Source organism: Chelon labrosus, assembly GCF_963514085.1.
Source record: "Chelon labrosus genome assembly, chromosome: 15".
Lineage (NCBI taxonomy): Eukaryota > Metazoa > Chordata > Actinopteri > Mugiliformes > Mugilidae > Chelon > Chelon labrosus.
The window spans coordinates 1,150,590-1,168,207 of NC_140348.1; the positions used below are offsets into that span (position 1 = coordinate 1,150,590).

Genomic DNA, 17,618 nt, shown 5'->3' on the forward strand with positions numbered 1-17,618 from the left:
AGAAAACATCAGATGATCAAAGTTTCTTACAATTCATCCTGAGATCCTAAGGTGGGAAACTGGTGTGTGTGTTTGTGTGTGTGTGCTAAATTTGGCGAGGCAATTTTCACAGTAATTCAGACATTGTCAGACAACTATGAACGTGGATATTTAGAAAGTAAAAAAGTCAGGGATCACAAAATTCATTGGATTCATTCACCAAGTACAAATTTCTTTCTATTGAATAGCCATGCAGATTTCAGTCTAGAATGTCTAAACATATTCAAAGAGTCTATCTGCTGATAGGAAGTCAGAGTGCAACAAGGAAGTACCCTGACTCTGTTATTTTCCTTTTTAACTTCCCGTCTACCGACCAGCTAGTGGGAATAAGTTGCACTGTTTAGCGAGATTTGGTAAGTTTGATCATGTTAGGTCAGCCTTTTAGCACATATTGACATTTTTAATATAATGAACAGTGTGAAGCACTGACAGAGCTGGAAGAAAATTTGTGACTTTCCTCTAAAATGATTGACATACACGAATAAATACTTGTTTAAGGGAGCTGACTAGATCACATCTCTCTTGCACAGCATCAGCTGATCACATTACTGTCATGGTAACAGATCAGTGTGTTGGTATCTGTGTTTTATTATGCGTTTTTAACAATATGAAGCCACACCAGGAGTAACAAAATGTCTTCATCCAGAGCACATTTGGTTATTACACACGCAATACACAACTTTATTAGCACAAACAAGTATTCTAAATTGTATTACTGCTCAAATCTATATTACACAGCACTACATTTTGGGATGTGTTTAATTGAATTTGACTAAAAATTAGAGATATAACACACTAAAGAATTTGCTGGTTTAGTGATTGTTTGTCAAGAATGCAGATAATAATTGAACAACCTCCATCATTTCCCTGCTAATTTTACCCATAAATCTACCACACCAAACACACATTTGCACAATGGATTATCTTTTTAATCTGATATCAAGGGTGGTGAAAGGTCAAGTATTTAATATGTACCTCCTCTGAAAAAATATTCCCAGTTTGTATAACAGGCTGTGTGAACTGTTCTGTGACCTTTCCTTTTAATTGTAATAGCAACTTGAAGTCAAAAGACAAAACAGCACAAGGTCAGTCATGTTGGATGTTTTCAACAGAAATGTAGTTTCCAGTTCATTGTATTATCCTTTTCACCATTAGATTCATTTTTTTTTTTTTTTTTTTTACTAAGTTATTAAAAAATTGCTATAAAAAGATTGTACCCAAAAATGTTGTAATTGTAAAGAAGAAGAAGAAGAAGAAGAAACCCCTAGCTAGTACAACCGTGACGGAAAAAAGAAAGATGATAAATATAGAGACAATAAAACTAGTTAATGAGTCTGTTGCCAGCGTGATGGCCAGTCCTTTTCTATCCAGCTCTGCAGCAGTCGCAGCACATCAATGCGCTGATATATGCGGCAAAGTTCAGTGAGCTCAGTGACCGTCTTCTGGTTGTAGCGCAACAGGAACTCCTGTGTGGGGCTGTGTGACAAAGAGCCCTGGGTTCGGTGCTCCAACAGAGTCAGTTCATCATAGCTCATCCCCCAGCGACTCGCAAAGTTCTTCCAGTTTTTGATGGTGCAGTGGTTGGGATCCAGTTTGAGCCGCAGTGAGTCCAGAAGATCTTTGTCATCCATGAGGTCACTGATCTTGGGAGGAGGGCAGCAGCACTTTTCACAGGAGCTGTTTAGGAGCTGCAGTTCTTTGGGATAGTCTGAAAGTTGGCACAAATAATGCGTTCATAACAAATGACAAAGTATATTCTTAATTAATTATTAATTCATGTTCATTCAGCCCCTCTGTATCAGCTATGATTTAAATATCCTGACGAATATACCTAGACTTTAAAAGATAAATATACAACATTTTTTGGTTGCTGTTTCAACTAAAATGATTCCACATTTGATGCAGAATGATTCTGTCACAATAAGTTAATAAGTAATAAGTAAATGTACCTGGTGACGTGGATGTTGGACAGGTGCATTCTTCCACATCTTCAACTGGCTACAACCAAAAAAAACACATTGTTGTTAGTTACCATTCTTCCAGTGCACTAGTCATTTGATTCCAGTCATTCTCCTCTTCACACTTTATGCTAAAAGAAGTACTGCAGTTTCAACATCAGCAAGTTATATATAATGTGATTTCATAAAATAATTAGATATTATAATATCAATGTATGGAACAAGATAAGATAAGATAAGATAATACTTTATTGTCTGTTACACAAGGTTACAGAAAATTGTCTTTGACAAGGCTCCAGTCACAAGAAAAACATTCACACAGACATATACAAACAGGACATGGGGTGTTGAGGTATCAGCTGACTGTGGTGTTCATGTTGTGCTGTTCAGTATGGCTATTGCAGAGGGGATGAAGGATTTCTTGTAGATGTTTTTACGGGCCAGTGGTACATTAAAACGCCTGCCTGATGGTAGTAGCTGGAAGGAGTGATGGAGGGGGTGGGAGGGATCCTCTGTGATCAGGTTGGCTTTCCTGATCACAGAGCGGCTGTACAGCTCAGATAGGGGGAGATGGGGGGAGACAGTTATTTTGGCAGCATGATTCAATATGCGTGACAGTCTTGTTTTGTGTTTGATGGTGAGTTGGTTGTACCAGGAAGAGATATTGAAAGTGAGAACTGATTCGATGAGGGAGCGGTAAACCAAGTTTAACACCTCCTTGCTGACCTGAAAAGTTCTGAGTTTCCTGAGCAGGTGGAGACGTTGTTGTGCTGGTTCAGTTAATGCAGTGAAAAACATTCCTGTACCAGTATCACTGTGAAGCACAGACTGTATATAAATATGGACAATGCATCCCCACTTCCTTCCATTGGCCAAACTGACACTATTTTCCCAGGGATACTGTGCAGCGTGGAGTCTGTGCAGTATGACCCGAGAGTGAAGCCACGTGTAGCTGCATTTTGTCACACTCACATGTGTTTTTGTTTTATTAATACTGCGGTTTGCTCTACCTCCACCAGTTACAAATAACTGTTGGATTATACACTGTACACTGTACTCTAGTTATTTTTTTTTTTTTTTTTCCAACTCTCATTTTCCTACAGGATCCCTTCACGTAGCAGTTGGCATGGCAAATAACTAACTAAAACAAAACTCGTGGAAGAATAGTGGAGAACCATCATCTTTGAGGAAGAAATGTGATCGGAAAAAAATCCTGATTGATCGTGATTGGCGATCACTTAAACGTTTGGTGAAATCAAATCAAAGAAAAACAACAGTAGAACTCAGGGCTATGTTTAATAGTGAAAGTAAGAGCATCTTCACACGTACAACGTGAAGGGAACTCAAGGGATTGGGACTGAACAGTTGAGTAGCCTCAAGAAAACCACTAATCAGTGAGGCTAACTGGAAAAAAAGGCTTCAATTTGCTAGGGAGCATAAAGATTGGAAAGATTGGCAGAAGGTCATGTGGTCTGATGAGACCAGATTTACCCTGTTCCAGAGTGATGGGGGCATCAGGGTAAGAAGAGAGGCAGTTGAAGTGATGCACCCATCATGCCTAGTGCCTACTGTACAAGCCTGTGGGGGCAGTGCTATGATCCGGGGTTGCTGCAGTTGCTCAGGTCTAGGTTCAGCAACATTATGTGCCACCACAGAGTCCAGACCTTAACCCCATTGAGAATCTTTGCACAGTGGTCAAACTCCCATCATCAATAAAAGATCTTAGTGAAAAATGAATGCAACACTGGATGGAATAAATCTTGTGACATTGCAGAAGCTTATCGAAACAATGCCACAGCGAATGCGTGCTGTAATCAAAGATAAAGGCGGTCCAATGAAATATTAGGGTGTGTGTGTGACCCTTTTTGGCCAGACAGTGTATTAACTACCTGAAATGACAGAAACCATCCTTGAAAAAAAAAAAAAATTTTGACGTGTACTTTAGTGTTTTAGTTTGGCCCAGGTCCCAGCCACCAAAATAGAGGGGGTGGAGCTTATGGCCTATACGGCAGCCAGCCACCAGGAGAGCTATACTTGCTTTGGCTACACTTTTGAGGAGCTATTCCATTGTCCATCTTTATACAGTCTATGAAGTGAAGCATTACTTAGGTACAGTAGTTCTTTGAGCTAAATGGTAATCCCAGAATGCTAACATGTTAAGGGTCATGCTAGTGCCAAATGTCAATACTTGTGACATTCAACACAACCAATGAGCACCATGGTGTCACTAGATGAAGAGTGTCTATAGAATGTGTATACAAAATGTAGATCTCACACATCTCATATTAAACATTATTTTTGGTAATACTCCTTAGTCTTTATTTGTCTCACAATTGTCACTGGTGAATGGAGAAATATGCAGAGACAACGGCTGTTTCTTTAAATTGTTTCTAAAACGCAAACACCACTTATTAACACATAGTTATTTAACAGTCATCTGGACAAATTAGTTGTTTGTTCCATGTTGACAACGAGCTAATTTTAACCCCCATAGTAGTTTGGTTGGTGGCAGATATATACCTCCACAGAGGCAACTTATATACCCATACTGTGGATGAGATCTTTCAGTGGCGTCTGCACTAAAACATGTCTCAACAACAGCTACATTACAGTACATCAAGGCCAGAGAGAGAATCAGGGAGCTGCCCCCGGAGCAATGTGTACATTTCACCAGTGATGATTCTCCAGACTGGAATGGACAAACTCCACTTTCAGCTTATAGAATTTCCTTGTTTCCAAAGCTTATTTCCAACTACGCTGTCTTTCATAAAGTTGGATAACAAAGAGTGTCATTAGCATGTGCTTAACGTGTTAATGCCCTGTTATTAACGGCGCTCACAGCTGCGCCTTCTAGTTCCGTAAAACAAAACCACATCCTGTATGTTCACAGCTCAGATCACAAATGCTCACAAACTTCACATCTCTGCCACATCATCATCAAGATACCAATATTCTCACGATGATGATTGCTGTTTGGTTGTTGGTGGTCATGTTGTGGAGGTGTCAATAAATATTTGTAAAAAATACTGGACTGTGCAATGTTTCCAAGTTAAACCAAGTTGAATGAATGACATTGCTGCACAAGATGTTGTAGGAGTATACAATAAGAGTTTGGAAACCAGTTACAGCTAAATTTTCCCCTTTTGAAAAAGAGGTATAACACAGAATGCCCAGGTGTTTTGTTTGTGCACAAGCATCAATAGTAATAATACTGACCTGTCTTATTCTGTCTTCTGAAGAGGGGCTCAGGTATTGAGAGGGCATGGAGCTCAGGTGGAGTGTCACAGCATCTGCAGGAGACACATTATTGACATGGTTTGATAAAAACCACAGAAGGAACTCTTCATCATTTGTTCTGTATTAACAGGCAGGTCATAAGTTATAACCTATTGCTGTCACATCATTTCCGCAAAAATCCTTCCATTAGCTTAATGGGTATAATACACAATATTTCTAACTCTAAATTTTAATTTCAAAACAAACAACAAGTAAAGGAAGCAAGACAGGTAGTGAGGTTCAATGTTTGAAATGTTTTCACTGAATATATAATTCATAAATAAGCCCAGCAGGTGTCTGTGGCCTGTGGGGGAAGCCCAACTCGCCAAATGTGCTTGCTTTAAAGTATTACATCTGGTCTTCAGACAGTCATCAGGCACTGATGTGTGTGTATGCTGGCCAGCCTGACTCTGTGGGTTCATATAAAGCAAGGAACATATGATCGATACAACATATGGCATATAGCTTGCATATAAAGTTCAGCCAGATCAATGTTTCATGCTACCTGGCTTCTACTAACATAGCCTACTAACATTTGCAAGAGTGCTGACATAAAGAGTACTCATACAGTACGTTCATAAAATGAATCAGTGGTTGAAGTCATTATTTACCATGAGGATCTGTCACTTGCACTGGATAATTGGCCTCCAAGGACTGTGGGAGAGACAAGGGCAAAATAGGATAATATTGTAAGTGAACAGAGAAGACGTGAGAAACCTGAGAAAGACAAGTTTGTTTTTTTTGGAAGCTTAACGTTCTTTCTGTTCATAAGACTGCCTGTAACTGTGGAAGAAAAGTACTCTCTTGTGTGCAAAGACAGGGGACAGCCTGCATCGACTTGTTTTTCTATGAGCCCCTGGGCGCTAAAAATCTCAGCACAGAGTGTTCAGTTATGGTACATTTCTTAGCCGATTATTTTAAGCCTGCGTTCTAAGAAAGGACAATGACAAATCAGCACAAAACAAACTAGATAGAAGGCAAGTCAAGACAATAAGACAGCTAAATAAACATATGACTGGGAGGGAGAATAAAGAAAATGTTGCTCACAAATTCTGCCACAAAGCTGGTTGTGTCCGTATCCTCCACAGGTTCAGAGCTGATTCTGGCTGTTCCAAAAAAAAAGCAGAAGAGTTGATATCAATAAGCATGACGTTTTTACGTCTTCTCATTTTACCCACTTCCCACGTAATACCAAGGTAAGAACCACAAAGATGCACAGGAAAGCCACATCCTGCAACGAATGAGCATAACCTGGTATGTGAGCATGATGTTTGTTTCAACCAATAGTGTAGGCAGAAAACTGAAAAGTGAACTTTTAAAAGAGGTGAAGTGTCATTTTAAAGGACAAAAATTCCAATGATATTGCCCTAGGTCATAAACCTATTCTCATTTAAGCCATACTAATCATGCCAAATACAAAGTCGGAAGTGTGAAATTAGGTGTGCTTATCCAATACTTGAAAAGAAAGAAAGAATGAAAAACAACCCATAACCACACATTAAAGCTTATTGGAAACAATGAATGTGCTGTTTGCGATCAAAATAGAAAACTCTCAAATCAAATGCCCTCAGTACTGAGAAGGAATATTTTTTAACAACCACATTCACTGAGGAGTTGGGAGAGCAGAACAAAGGGGGCTTTTCAGCTCCAGAAAATACCTGGACGGAGCTACGTGGGCCTTCGCCAGTCTACGTCACTGTGAAGCCATTGAAACCAAAGGGCTCCAAAAAAAAAAAAAAAAAAACACCTGCTCTGGCCTTTCTTACATTACACTGTGACGATGGAACTTTCATTTGCATGGGCAGCTCGATTTAGAATTAAGTGATAAGGTGTTCCCTTCCATGCAGTTATCAAGGTGCAGAGAGACACAACTCCACGTCACAGAGTGAAATCTGCCCGACTGTCTGCTTTATATCTACTAAAACAAGCATGTCGACATGAGATAAAAAAAAATAAATAAATGCAGTGTGGATGCTGTCACACAATCATACACATTCCATTTAATTGTATTTATTTTTTCATTCCTGAACTACAAGGATTTTAGAGTAGAGTCCTATAAGATCAGATGCTGGTAGCTGCTCAGCTGAAATGAACAATTACTTTAATCAATCACTTTTCTCAACATAAGTTTAATACTGATTAGTAAACTGGTTACAGAAGCAGCTTGAGACTGAAGGGTTACAAATTTGCATCCCACTGTGCCTCAAGGAAACACCACACCCCCAAACTGCTTCCCCCCAAGTGAGCACCCACTACCCCCCGGTGCACACACTACTGTGTGAACAAATGGATGTACAATAGTACTTATTCTTATTTAAGAAAATCACCTCTGAATGATCTAACAGCAATTGTATTTTTAACAGAGCCTCATACCTATTATTCATTCATCTGTGCCATCGACCTCCATGGTTATCCAAAGATTAAAAACATTAATCATTAATCATTGTCCTGGCTGACAAACTGATGCAACTGAATGTGGATTTATTTGTGACTGAAAACAGTCCCCAGCAAATAGGGAACTTCCTCGGCTTGGTTAGCTCTTGATAAAACCCACACTGGCCAACTCTTTCTGGAAATGATTGAGAATTTCCTTCCTCTAGCAAAGTATACGTTCACAACATGCGATGTGCACACGCCCCACACCATGCCTTAGGTTATCCACCCCATTAACATCCATAAGTCTGTGAGTGTCTGTAGTTACAGGTCGGAAGGAACCTTGACAAAAATCTGTACTGGTAATAAAAAACCTGCATCTCTGCCATTGATGCAGATACATGGTTGTGTTTATATTTGCATTCAGTCTCGTGCGGTACTGACACATATTTGAGAATTCTGCCCTTTTCCTGCATTCACACTGTCCCAGTCAAGGAAATCGCATATGTCCTGAGAAGATTATAAACATCTCAGGTGATTTCTCCTGAACATGGAAATGTTTTAAAGCACCAGAAATACTCTGGTACTCTTGATACTGCATGTGTTGCTCATATGTAACCACATCAACAGAAAGTAATATTCACAGCTCAGTAGTTCAAAGAACAGATCATAACCCCTGTGCAAAAGTTATTATTTTGAAAAGGAAGAGCTTGTTTGCAAAGTGCTTTAAATACAGTAATAAATGGGTGAAGTGATTCAAGAAAGATGCTCATTACTTATAATTTTTAGATTTCCAGCTATCTGTAATTACACACAGCTACTCTGTCAAAAAAAAAAAAAATCACAGTTTGACATACAATAAAACAATGAATAATGACTTCTGGTACCTCCACACAGAGAGGAAGGTCAATAGACAATGTATACCCAGGACATCCAACCAGTCAAATTAGTTTCTCCTTACTCCCTCAGGTACTGGTCCTATATGTTTCGCCACTCATCCCCTAACCTCTACTCACCAGTCAGGTAAGTATCTCGTTGTTAACAGACACTAGTGATGCCAGTGTCTTACTACAAATACTATATTACTACAAATAGCTCTTCCAATTATTGGATGATCAGAAATCTGAAATCACCTTCACATTTCAGAAAAGTACAGTGCATTTCCTGACTGCCAGTAACTCTTACATTTCTACAAGGTTTATGACACATACATCAACGGTCATTTCTAGCGGGTTATTTCTTTTTTTTTGGAATCCAACATTTTTAAACTGCAGAGAACAGGGCCAGTGTGATTCTTTAGAGAGGATAGGTAAATCCCCATCACCACAGCCTTCCTAGTAGCCCACACTACTAGGAAATATTGACATGTTGCTTTCAGTACTTGTAAGTCTAGAAAGGAAAACTAGCATCTATTAATCATATGTCTGTCAAAAGGCCATGCTGCAACAACATACCTCTACATGATGTCATTATTGATCATTTTCTAAACTGAAAGGTTTCTGTTTGGTGTCAGAGAAAGCTATGGTACTGAAACTGTTCAGTTGAAAGCTAGACCTGATCCCAGAATCAGCTGTAATAGATATCAAGTTCAATTCTCGTACTTCTGGATGTCAGTTAAGTCTACTGTGCTGTTTATTGACCTATTCTGAGTGATTGGAAACAATTGCAAACCAAGTGTCAGTTTTGATGACCTAATAACTCTAACCAACAGACACGAGTGACAGAAAGGTCTTAGAATTGTGGAATTGTTATCTACCTAGAAAATAGAAAGTGCTGTAAATGCAGGTCATTTGTAGCTCCAATGTGCAAAACTGCCAGTACTTAACAATGCACCCCTGGGTGGTATTCCCCTTTAAATATGGTAAGTATTAGGACTTACAGTCAGTCACCCAGTTATCAAGTGTAAGTCGAACCCCAGATCAGTTGAGCATTGTTTCTCCTTCTCCAGGAATGCCGGGGCATGTAACTGCACGCTTTGGATAAAGTTCAAGAGATGAAATATAAACCACATCATAATAGATTGCTCAGGGGCCATAATTCCACACAGGTGAACCCAGCTTTTCTCCATTTTGACCACCCATGTCTGCTATGAAGAGATAAACCAGTTTCTTAGCAGCCTGTGTAGTGAGCCTTTGCTTTGTCATGAGCTTGTTTCAACACATGAATGGAGGTGAACGGCATGCCAATACCTGACCCAGGCCTCAGTGAAGTCTAGACTGAGAGGAGCTACAGTTTATACACACACCTTGTACAAACTCTGCTACATGTATAACATAGCTGCTGGTTGGTGGTGAGCCTTTAGATGGGACATTTTCAATGACATGTCACCTAATCAAAATCAGACTCACATTAAAACCTGATATGTACTTGCTAACGGCTGAATGTACTGTAGTATCTTAAAGTTTCATTGAAATGGTGCAGCGGGTAACTTGGTTATGTACTTCAAAATTTCTGAAAATATGCTTTCTTTTCAGTGCTTTCTTTTCTTGGAGATAGAAAACAAGTTTGACAAAGATCTATTTTAGATAAACAGTCAGGATGTGGTTAGCAAAGCTTAGTTTAGATGCTGTTACTATGAGCTAGTCTGACTATGTTCAAAGTTTGCTCACAGTTTCTCTAATGTGTAACCAAATTTTTTTTTTTTAATTTCTTCTTGTTTTTGTTTTGTTTTGTTTTTTTTACATGAGGAATTGCTGATTTGCCATGATTGTGCTTCTTATAGGCTTCGAGCCACAGTGGGTTACGTGTGCCTGTCCAGAGACGGAAAACCTGTGGACACTGGTCCTATCATATGTTGCATATAAAGAAATATATATCGGCAAGTCCTTCTTTTTTCTCATTTCAGCAACATGAAAAATGTCCCTCCGAAAAATCCAAGAATATACTGGATGCAGTTTTCACTTGAACAACTTTCACAGGGTGTTCTGTGCATTGAAACTGGGATGTGAAAATGTTTTAATCTAGCCCTGCTTTTAACTGAAATTAGAGAGGAACATTCATTTATTATTAGAACAGCTACTGTTTATTATTCCTCTGGTTCTACATGAGAACTCAGTGTGACTTGATTGTCAGTAGTTAACTATACAGGGAAGGACTGGACCTCTTTGACCTTTAACTGACTACCTCTGTTATGCTTCTTATTTCTTCTTATAGTTGAATTAAAAATCTATATATATAGATTTTTAATTGAACAATTTTTTTATTTTACTTTTATTTTACTATATTTTTGGATTGAGAAAAAAGGCAATATGTTCCCCATTTTCCTTTGTAACTTATGTGTCATTATTTCACTTGTTTTGGCCCTACATGTGTTGTTGCAGTCTGACAGGCTGATTGCATCACAAATTGACAAAATGAAGAGGAGGATAGACAAGGTGGTGCAGCCAGGATTTTAGAGACAGTGGGGTTAAAATTACAAATCCCAAACACAAATCATCTAACCAAGAAGGTTACTAGGTTGACAAGGCATCAAATAATTCAGCAGCTATGAAATTTGAAGCAGATTTTTCACAAATTGGTCCCTTGTGAGAACTTTCACATCCTCCCAGTCTCTTTCCTATTAACAAAACCAATCTTCATCTCAATTGACTCATCTCAGTTTACTTTCTGCCTGTCACATCTGAGAATACTTGTTAGTATTCTACTTAGCTTAAGCAAATGTCTTAAAAACTTGAACCCCTTAATTATTCCTGAGGATTAGTTCAGTAGAAGCTTAAGCTCCATCAGCAATCCAGAAGTCATTCTCAGCTATAGTGTAGGTCATTTGACCAAAATCAATAGAAGTTCTGACTAAATTCTTCATAAGAGGCATTTTAAAGGCAAAGGATTTTAGCGGGGAAGGGAAAGAGTGAAAGCATTGTCTGCATATGATATACTTCATATTACTTATAATTCCTTACCATTTTTAGAGAAAGGTTGTATCAGCAGAAAGGCTGTTGCATTAGTTTCTGTTGTACCATCTAGATGAAACTGTTGTTCCCTAATCATTTTCAAAATTAAATATTCACCAAATACATGGCTTTCCTACATCTCACCACACAAGCAAACATGATCTCAAGGCATGCGTATCTGTATGTGTATTTCCTATACATAGAAGTGTAACCAGCTTTATTTTTCCTTAATGTAGCTAGTTAACCACTTTCACACACACCATGTATTTGACAGAGGATAATGAACATGTGTTCAGTCACATTGTGGGTTGATTGCTGTTTGTCTGCAATCTTATATCATCCAAGTATACACTGTAGTTCCCTCCACCATTACTAAACTGTAATTTACAGCAGATCTCTATAAACTGAGACAGAATGTGGAGATTTTTTAAGTTAAAAGCTGCTGCAGTGCCTGAACTGGAGATGGTTTGGTTGGAACTTTACTGGATCTTACAGTGTATTTAGTGAATTTCTGTTTTTGATTTATTTCTGTTCTTTTGCTATCCAAAAACTCTTCATTACACTGACACATTCACACTGATGCCAGCTGTGGACGTATAACTGTGTTACTGGTAACAGTGACACAGTCATTTACATTGTGGTCAGTTTGTGCAAACATCATGAGCATATCCTGGTTGGTGGTAGAAAAGTATAAAAAAAAGGATGCCGTCTTCAACTCTAAGCTCCATTTTCAATCTTTACACTTGATCTTTCCGGCATTGTGTCTGGAAACGAATGAACTTGATTGATGAATGCATTTTTAGTGGAACTAATAGAGATATTTTTGGTTTAAAGATGATTTGTCCACTGACGCTTGCTAGAAGTCTTATCTGTAGGATCTGTAAGTATTTTTTTTTTTTTTTAGAAAAATTAAATTTTTTCTTTTTGTACATTGACATATACAGCTCCACAGCTGGATAGGACTGTGTCTGGGTCCAGACCCAGATCACGGCCCACCTAGTGACCCTGGTACTAAAGCATGAAGTAACATTTGTTGATCCGTCCACTGCCTGTCACACCACAATTTTCATGGACTCAGGAAGCGTTTCATTATGCCATGAAGTTGAGGTATCGGAGACTTCCCTACACAATCAAAAGGCTGTGGCTCAGTAGGTAGAGCGGGTTGTCCATGAACCAGAGGGTTAGCGGTTCAATCCCCGGAATGTGCCAGATGCCGAAGTGTCCTTGAGCAAGACACTGAACCCCCTGTTGCTTCCAGTGTGCGTCACACTGGTGTGTGAGTGCTTGTGTGAGCGAATGGATAGATGTGTCTGTGACTGTAAAGCGCTTTGAGTACCATAAGGTAGAAAAGCGCCATTTACATGTGAGGCACATGGAAGAAGAAGTACTGCCCTTTGCACCTAAAAATATGAGGAATCTGACTCAGCAATCTCATTTGTGACTGCTTTAAGTATCTTATCTTCTTGAAGGCGTATTTTGTGTAGGCGCAGGTGTAGTCCCTTTGGTAAAACCACAAACTGTACATGATGATGGAAGGACCCTCCATGATGTCACACAGAATTCCGAAAGGGCAGTTTTGAAGTTCAACGTGGTTCTCTGGTCCTCGCCATCTTGGCGTGAAGGGAGGCTCCATATGACCACACCTGTCACTCACTTTCATCTCTAGCATGTTAACTGTATCTTTTTTTATCAGAGTCCTGTGGTCGGTAGCTAGCATCACCTTATAAGCATCTGATGTGCGCTGAAGTGTTTCAATGTACCGTTTGAAATGTGGACCATAAGGAAATCCAATCCGGCATCTGGCAACCATCTAATATCTTGATTAGTGCCTTCCTCTATAGGGTCATCAGTCAAACTCTAAAAATGTATTTAAAGTTCAAGTTCAACAATTTCCAACAACTGTGGAGCTTATTGCTGAAGAAAACACACACAAATTGGTGTGGTAATTAGGAGAAGAAAGCCATCAGCAGAGGACTAGGAAACAGCGACACAGAGCAGTTACACAAAAGTGGTGAATTGGGAATGGGCTGTATTCCTAAACATCAGAGTTATATCTACTGTTAGATAATCAGTGGAAGTGTTTTGGTAAAGTCAGGAAACGCAACTAACTTTTCTACCATTTGAGAAGTTACCATTACCATCCCTCTGAGTACACTCACATTATTAGGTCCCAAACAACTAATGTCCGTCAAGCTCATACATTCACATTTTAGTCATTTAAATTAGATTAAATTATTTATTTAGTATTACTAGCATCTATATGTCAGTCGCGGTGTGCTGTAGCCAATATGTGTAACCGAGTGTGTTTATCATTGGAGTATTTATTTCAAAGCTCAGGCGCTTCTACCTTGTTGAGGTTGAAAAGGACCATATCTGCAGTAAAGTAAGTGATAGTTAGAATCATAACAGAATTTATTTAACAGTTGATCTTGAACTGCAAATAGCCCTGGGCTTTTCATTTGATGCACCATGGCGTTTCCATGCACACAAACATATGCCAAAACACACTGTCGAATGTTTCTCCTTCTATAGTGTATGCTGCCAGGTGAGTAGGACACACTGTGTCTGGTGAGTCATCGGACATGATCAGTGTTATCAGTTTATTCATAAAACAACTAAATGTCACAATGGAGTTAGATTATCACCAGCAGAAGGCGTTTTCCCCCAACCTGGCAACCCAGATATCGTTCATATAACTCTCTTTACCAGCATTAGTGTATACTCCCTTAATAAATCTACTGGTAACCAGAATCATGCATTTATGTGACCACAAAGACAGAGCACACTAATAGGTAAAAGGCACCAGACAAACCACATCCTGACCCCTTATTCTATTCTGTTCCATCCACGCAATATGGGACCACTCCAACACACAAACGCGTTGTTCTATGGTCCTGGTCATTTCCATTCAGCCTCACAGGATGCATAAAGGTCTCATTTTTAGAAACCAGACACAAATACTGTGACTGGGCAATTGCAATTAGGGTTTCGATTATTCAAGTAGGGGATTTTTAAATTCTGAAAAATGTGTTGTTTGTGGCAACAATTTAAAAGTAGACTCTAAATGTATCAAATAAGATGAAATCCGACTAAATAAAATATTTCCACTGGTGGATGTAGGTTTTGTGGATGTTTTTTAAAACTATTCAATAGCCTAAAACCATGACAAATGATAAGATAAACACCAAAGGTGGCTATTTAAGACAGCTTTGAATAAAACAGCTGACAACATGCCCTGTGAGCAAACCATCTCATCTGGACAACTTGAGATATTTCACTCACCAAATGGTTCCTTAAACACCTTCAAGCTGTTCATTTTTGAGCCTGTGACGTCTCCTACGCGAGGCAATATGTGAAGATGAGACAGAAACTCTCTCCACAAAGTGAACGACAGAAAAACACAGTTATCCTCCGCTCCGAACTCAGAGAAAGCGCCAGTGCCAGCCCAGTGGCGGCGGCTCACACAAATGAGACACCTCCGGTGTGATGAAAAGGTAGTCTAACAGAATTGCAGCTGCCTTCATGTCCCCTCGTAAATTCTAACTCTCCTTCGAAGTCCGCTGAAGGTCCACTGCAGTGCTGTCACTTCGACCCCGTTCTTGCGTGAAAATGTCCACAGTATATTTTCCAAGTTATTTCGAGCAGACAAAATGAAAGATGCACCTGAATACCAGACAAACTTCACGATATCATACAGTGTAACCAAATTTCACACAAGACAACCATTTCACACTTTACAATCTGAATACATACAGATATTTTTCTTTTTGCTAAGTCTAATCTTTCTATGCTTGAGGTTTATGTTGGGTTTTACACCTTTTACTCAGTTGGGGAGTGTTCCAAAACGGTTTTCCTTACCATAGAAATGATCTGGAGATCATCCATCTCTGTTGTCCTCCATAGATGCATTTTATGTTCTTATGACATCTGATTGCTGCTGTGTGAAAGGAGAAAAGTCTTCATCTGTACTATCATCTTGAGAATCAACAAACTATTTTTCTTTTTACTTGTGGTACTCAAGAGTGTTTTTATGTGCAAGTCAGCTACTGTGACCAAGCAGTTTCCCTTGTGGATCAATAAAGTATGTCGAAGTCTAATTACTGCAGTTTTTTAGTTTATCGAAAGGTAGTATGTAAAAGTTTTTGTCATTTTCCTCAGTCAGAAGCCTTTGTGGGTAGCTGTGTTCTTTATTACCATTAACTGGATCAAGAAGATATGTAAACACAAACTTTCTCCATAGCGAAGATTTAAAAAATAATGGTGGTGTGTAGTATTTAGAGAGGCCATTTTGGGAAAGTAAGGTCACTAGTTTGAATCCTTTCTATGGTCATGGATGAGATGCCTTGAGTAAGCACCTAAAGGCCCCTGCTAGGTGGTTGCATGTATGGCTGCCCACTGCTTAGAGTGTGCTCCATTTTGCATGTATGGATGGATGGGTTAAATGCAAAAAACCAATTTTCCCATGATAAAAGAACAACGACAACAACAACAACGAAGGAGAAAAGATGTTGTAGGCACAACAATTACCAATGCCACCAACCTGGCACATCAGAGCAAGGACGATAGATGGCTACTAGAACTGGGCGAACATGTTGTCTGACCAGTTCAGCCTGATCTTGAGTGAGAGAGCTTCTCAGCCAGCAGGAGTGGCCAGCCAGCGTGAAAAGATCTGGGAGAGTCAAAGACAAACCCTACAGTGCTCTTTGGCTTCTCCGCATTTGCGTGAGCTCAAGCAGGTACATGATGCCAACTCCACACAAATGTCAGGCTGAAAGGTCCAAGAGGTCCAGGCAGTCATGTCCTAGGCGCTTGTGGTGCTGTAGAATCAGTCTCTCAAAAGTTTTAATAACGTGCTGTTGGCTGGTCATGATGACCATGATAGTTGGGCATACTGTGGGGGTGGGACTGTCTCTATCCCGGGAAGCAAGAAGGCGAGGAAAGGAGGAGGGGACGGGTTGGTGGTGACATTCTCTTGGGTGCAAGAAATACTGTGACGATCTTGAATAGCTGGGAAATGTTGTCAGCTGGTGAGAGAAAGGGAGACGGAAGAACCACTGGGAGTCAAAACAGCAAGAGAAGCATTCACAGCCAGCATATTATTATCATCTGGATTGCAAATGGGACCTTGATTAAGTTTGTCAGATGATTCTTCATATAAACTTAAAGAGCTGGGATCCTAGGCGGATACTGTACTCTCACAAGAAGCATATGGCATAAAACAGACCATTTCCGGAGTTCCGGTTGTAACTCAGCTGAGGGACAGAATACATTAAAAGAGGGGGTGGCAACAGAAGAAGATTACACTAGGGCCATCTGCTGGGGTGTCGAGGAAATGCAATATCTAAGTAAACCCAAAGTAATTCTCATAATGCTGTTACAGGTAATCATAATCTAAATTGATGTTTTTCAGCTCTTTGACTAAACATATAAAAACAGCCAAAATAAAAGCCTTCTTCATGGTAATTAAATATCTAAGATTTGAAACATAATGGTATGGAGGAGAAATGCTTTTACCCAACATGGAGATGCAATGTAGAATATACAGTTGCCCCAGTTTGAAACGAATCACAGATAAAGGAGGACTGACTCTACACCCTGTTAGTCCTCTACTTCTCCTGTGAAGGGTGGGGGAGGGGGGCTGGAGCCTATCCCTGCTGTCATCGGGCGAGAGGTGGGGTTCACCCTGGACACGTCTCCAGTCCATCGCAGAGCTAACACAGAGAGACAGACAACCTTTCACACTCACATGCACACCTACGGCCAATTTAGAAGTAGGAGTACCCAGAAAGCGAACCCACACAGACATAGGGAGAACATGCAAACTCCACACAGAAAGGCCCCAGTCGGCCTGGATTCGAACCCGGAACCTTCTTGCTATGAGGCTAACCACCACGCCACTGTACTATTGGATGTTTATTAGAAGCATACAAATGGATGGTAATCCTGTTCTGTGTTTGCTAACACAACAACAAGAAGACTGCCTTAACCCATGCACCCAAATTTTTGTTCTAATGCTGTGAAGGGATGCTGGTGAACACAAATCAATAAACCACTGTGGGTTTGCCCATTACACATTAGTAAT

The 17,618-nt window shown here is 39.7% G+C and overlaps 1 protein-coding gene across 1 annotated transcript; it reads right to left on the reverse strand.

The window, feature by feature from the left end:
• Nucleotides 1-607: 607 nt before the first annotated feature.
• Nucleotides 608-16,027, reverse strand: edaradd (EDAR-associated death domain). Its single transcript, XM_084561615.1, has 6 exons — nucleotides 14,819-16,027; nucleotides 6,321-6,379; nucleotides 5,885-5,927; nucleotides 5,214-5,287; nucleotides 1,989-2,037; nucleotides 608-1,747 (listed from the first exon to the last, which is right to left on the reverse strand). Exons 1-6 carry the CDS (start codon nucleotides 14,850-14,852, stop codon nucleotides 1,365-1,367), a joined length of 642 nt encoding a protein of 213 aa, XP_084417741.1. The 5' UTR covers nucleotides 14,853-16,027; the 3' UTR covers nucleotides 608-1,364.
• Nucleotides 16,028-17,618: the final 1,591 nt, after the last annotated feature.

Coding starts and splice junctions, on each gene's coding strand:
- edaradd (XM_084561615.1), bottom strand. CDS start 14,852: ATGAACAGCTTGAAGGTGTTTAAGGAACCATTTG. Junction 5,928..6,320: donor CCAGCTTTGTGGCAGAATTT/GTGAGCAACATT, acceptor TCTCTCCCACAG/TCCTTGGAGGCCAATTATCC. Junction 1,748..1,988: donor TCCAACATCCACGTCACCAG/GTACATTTACTT, acceptor GCCAACTTTCAG/ACTATCCCAAAGAACTGCAG.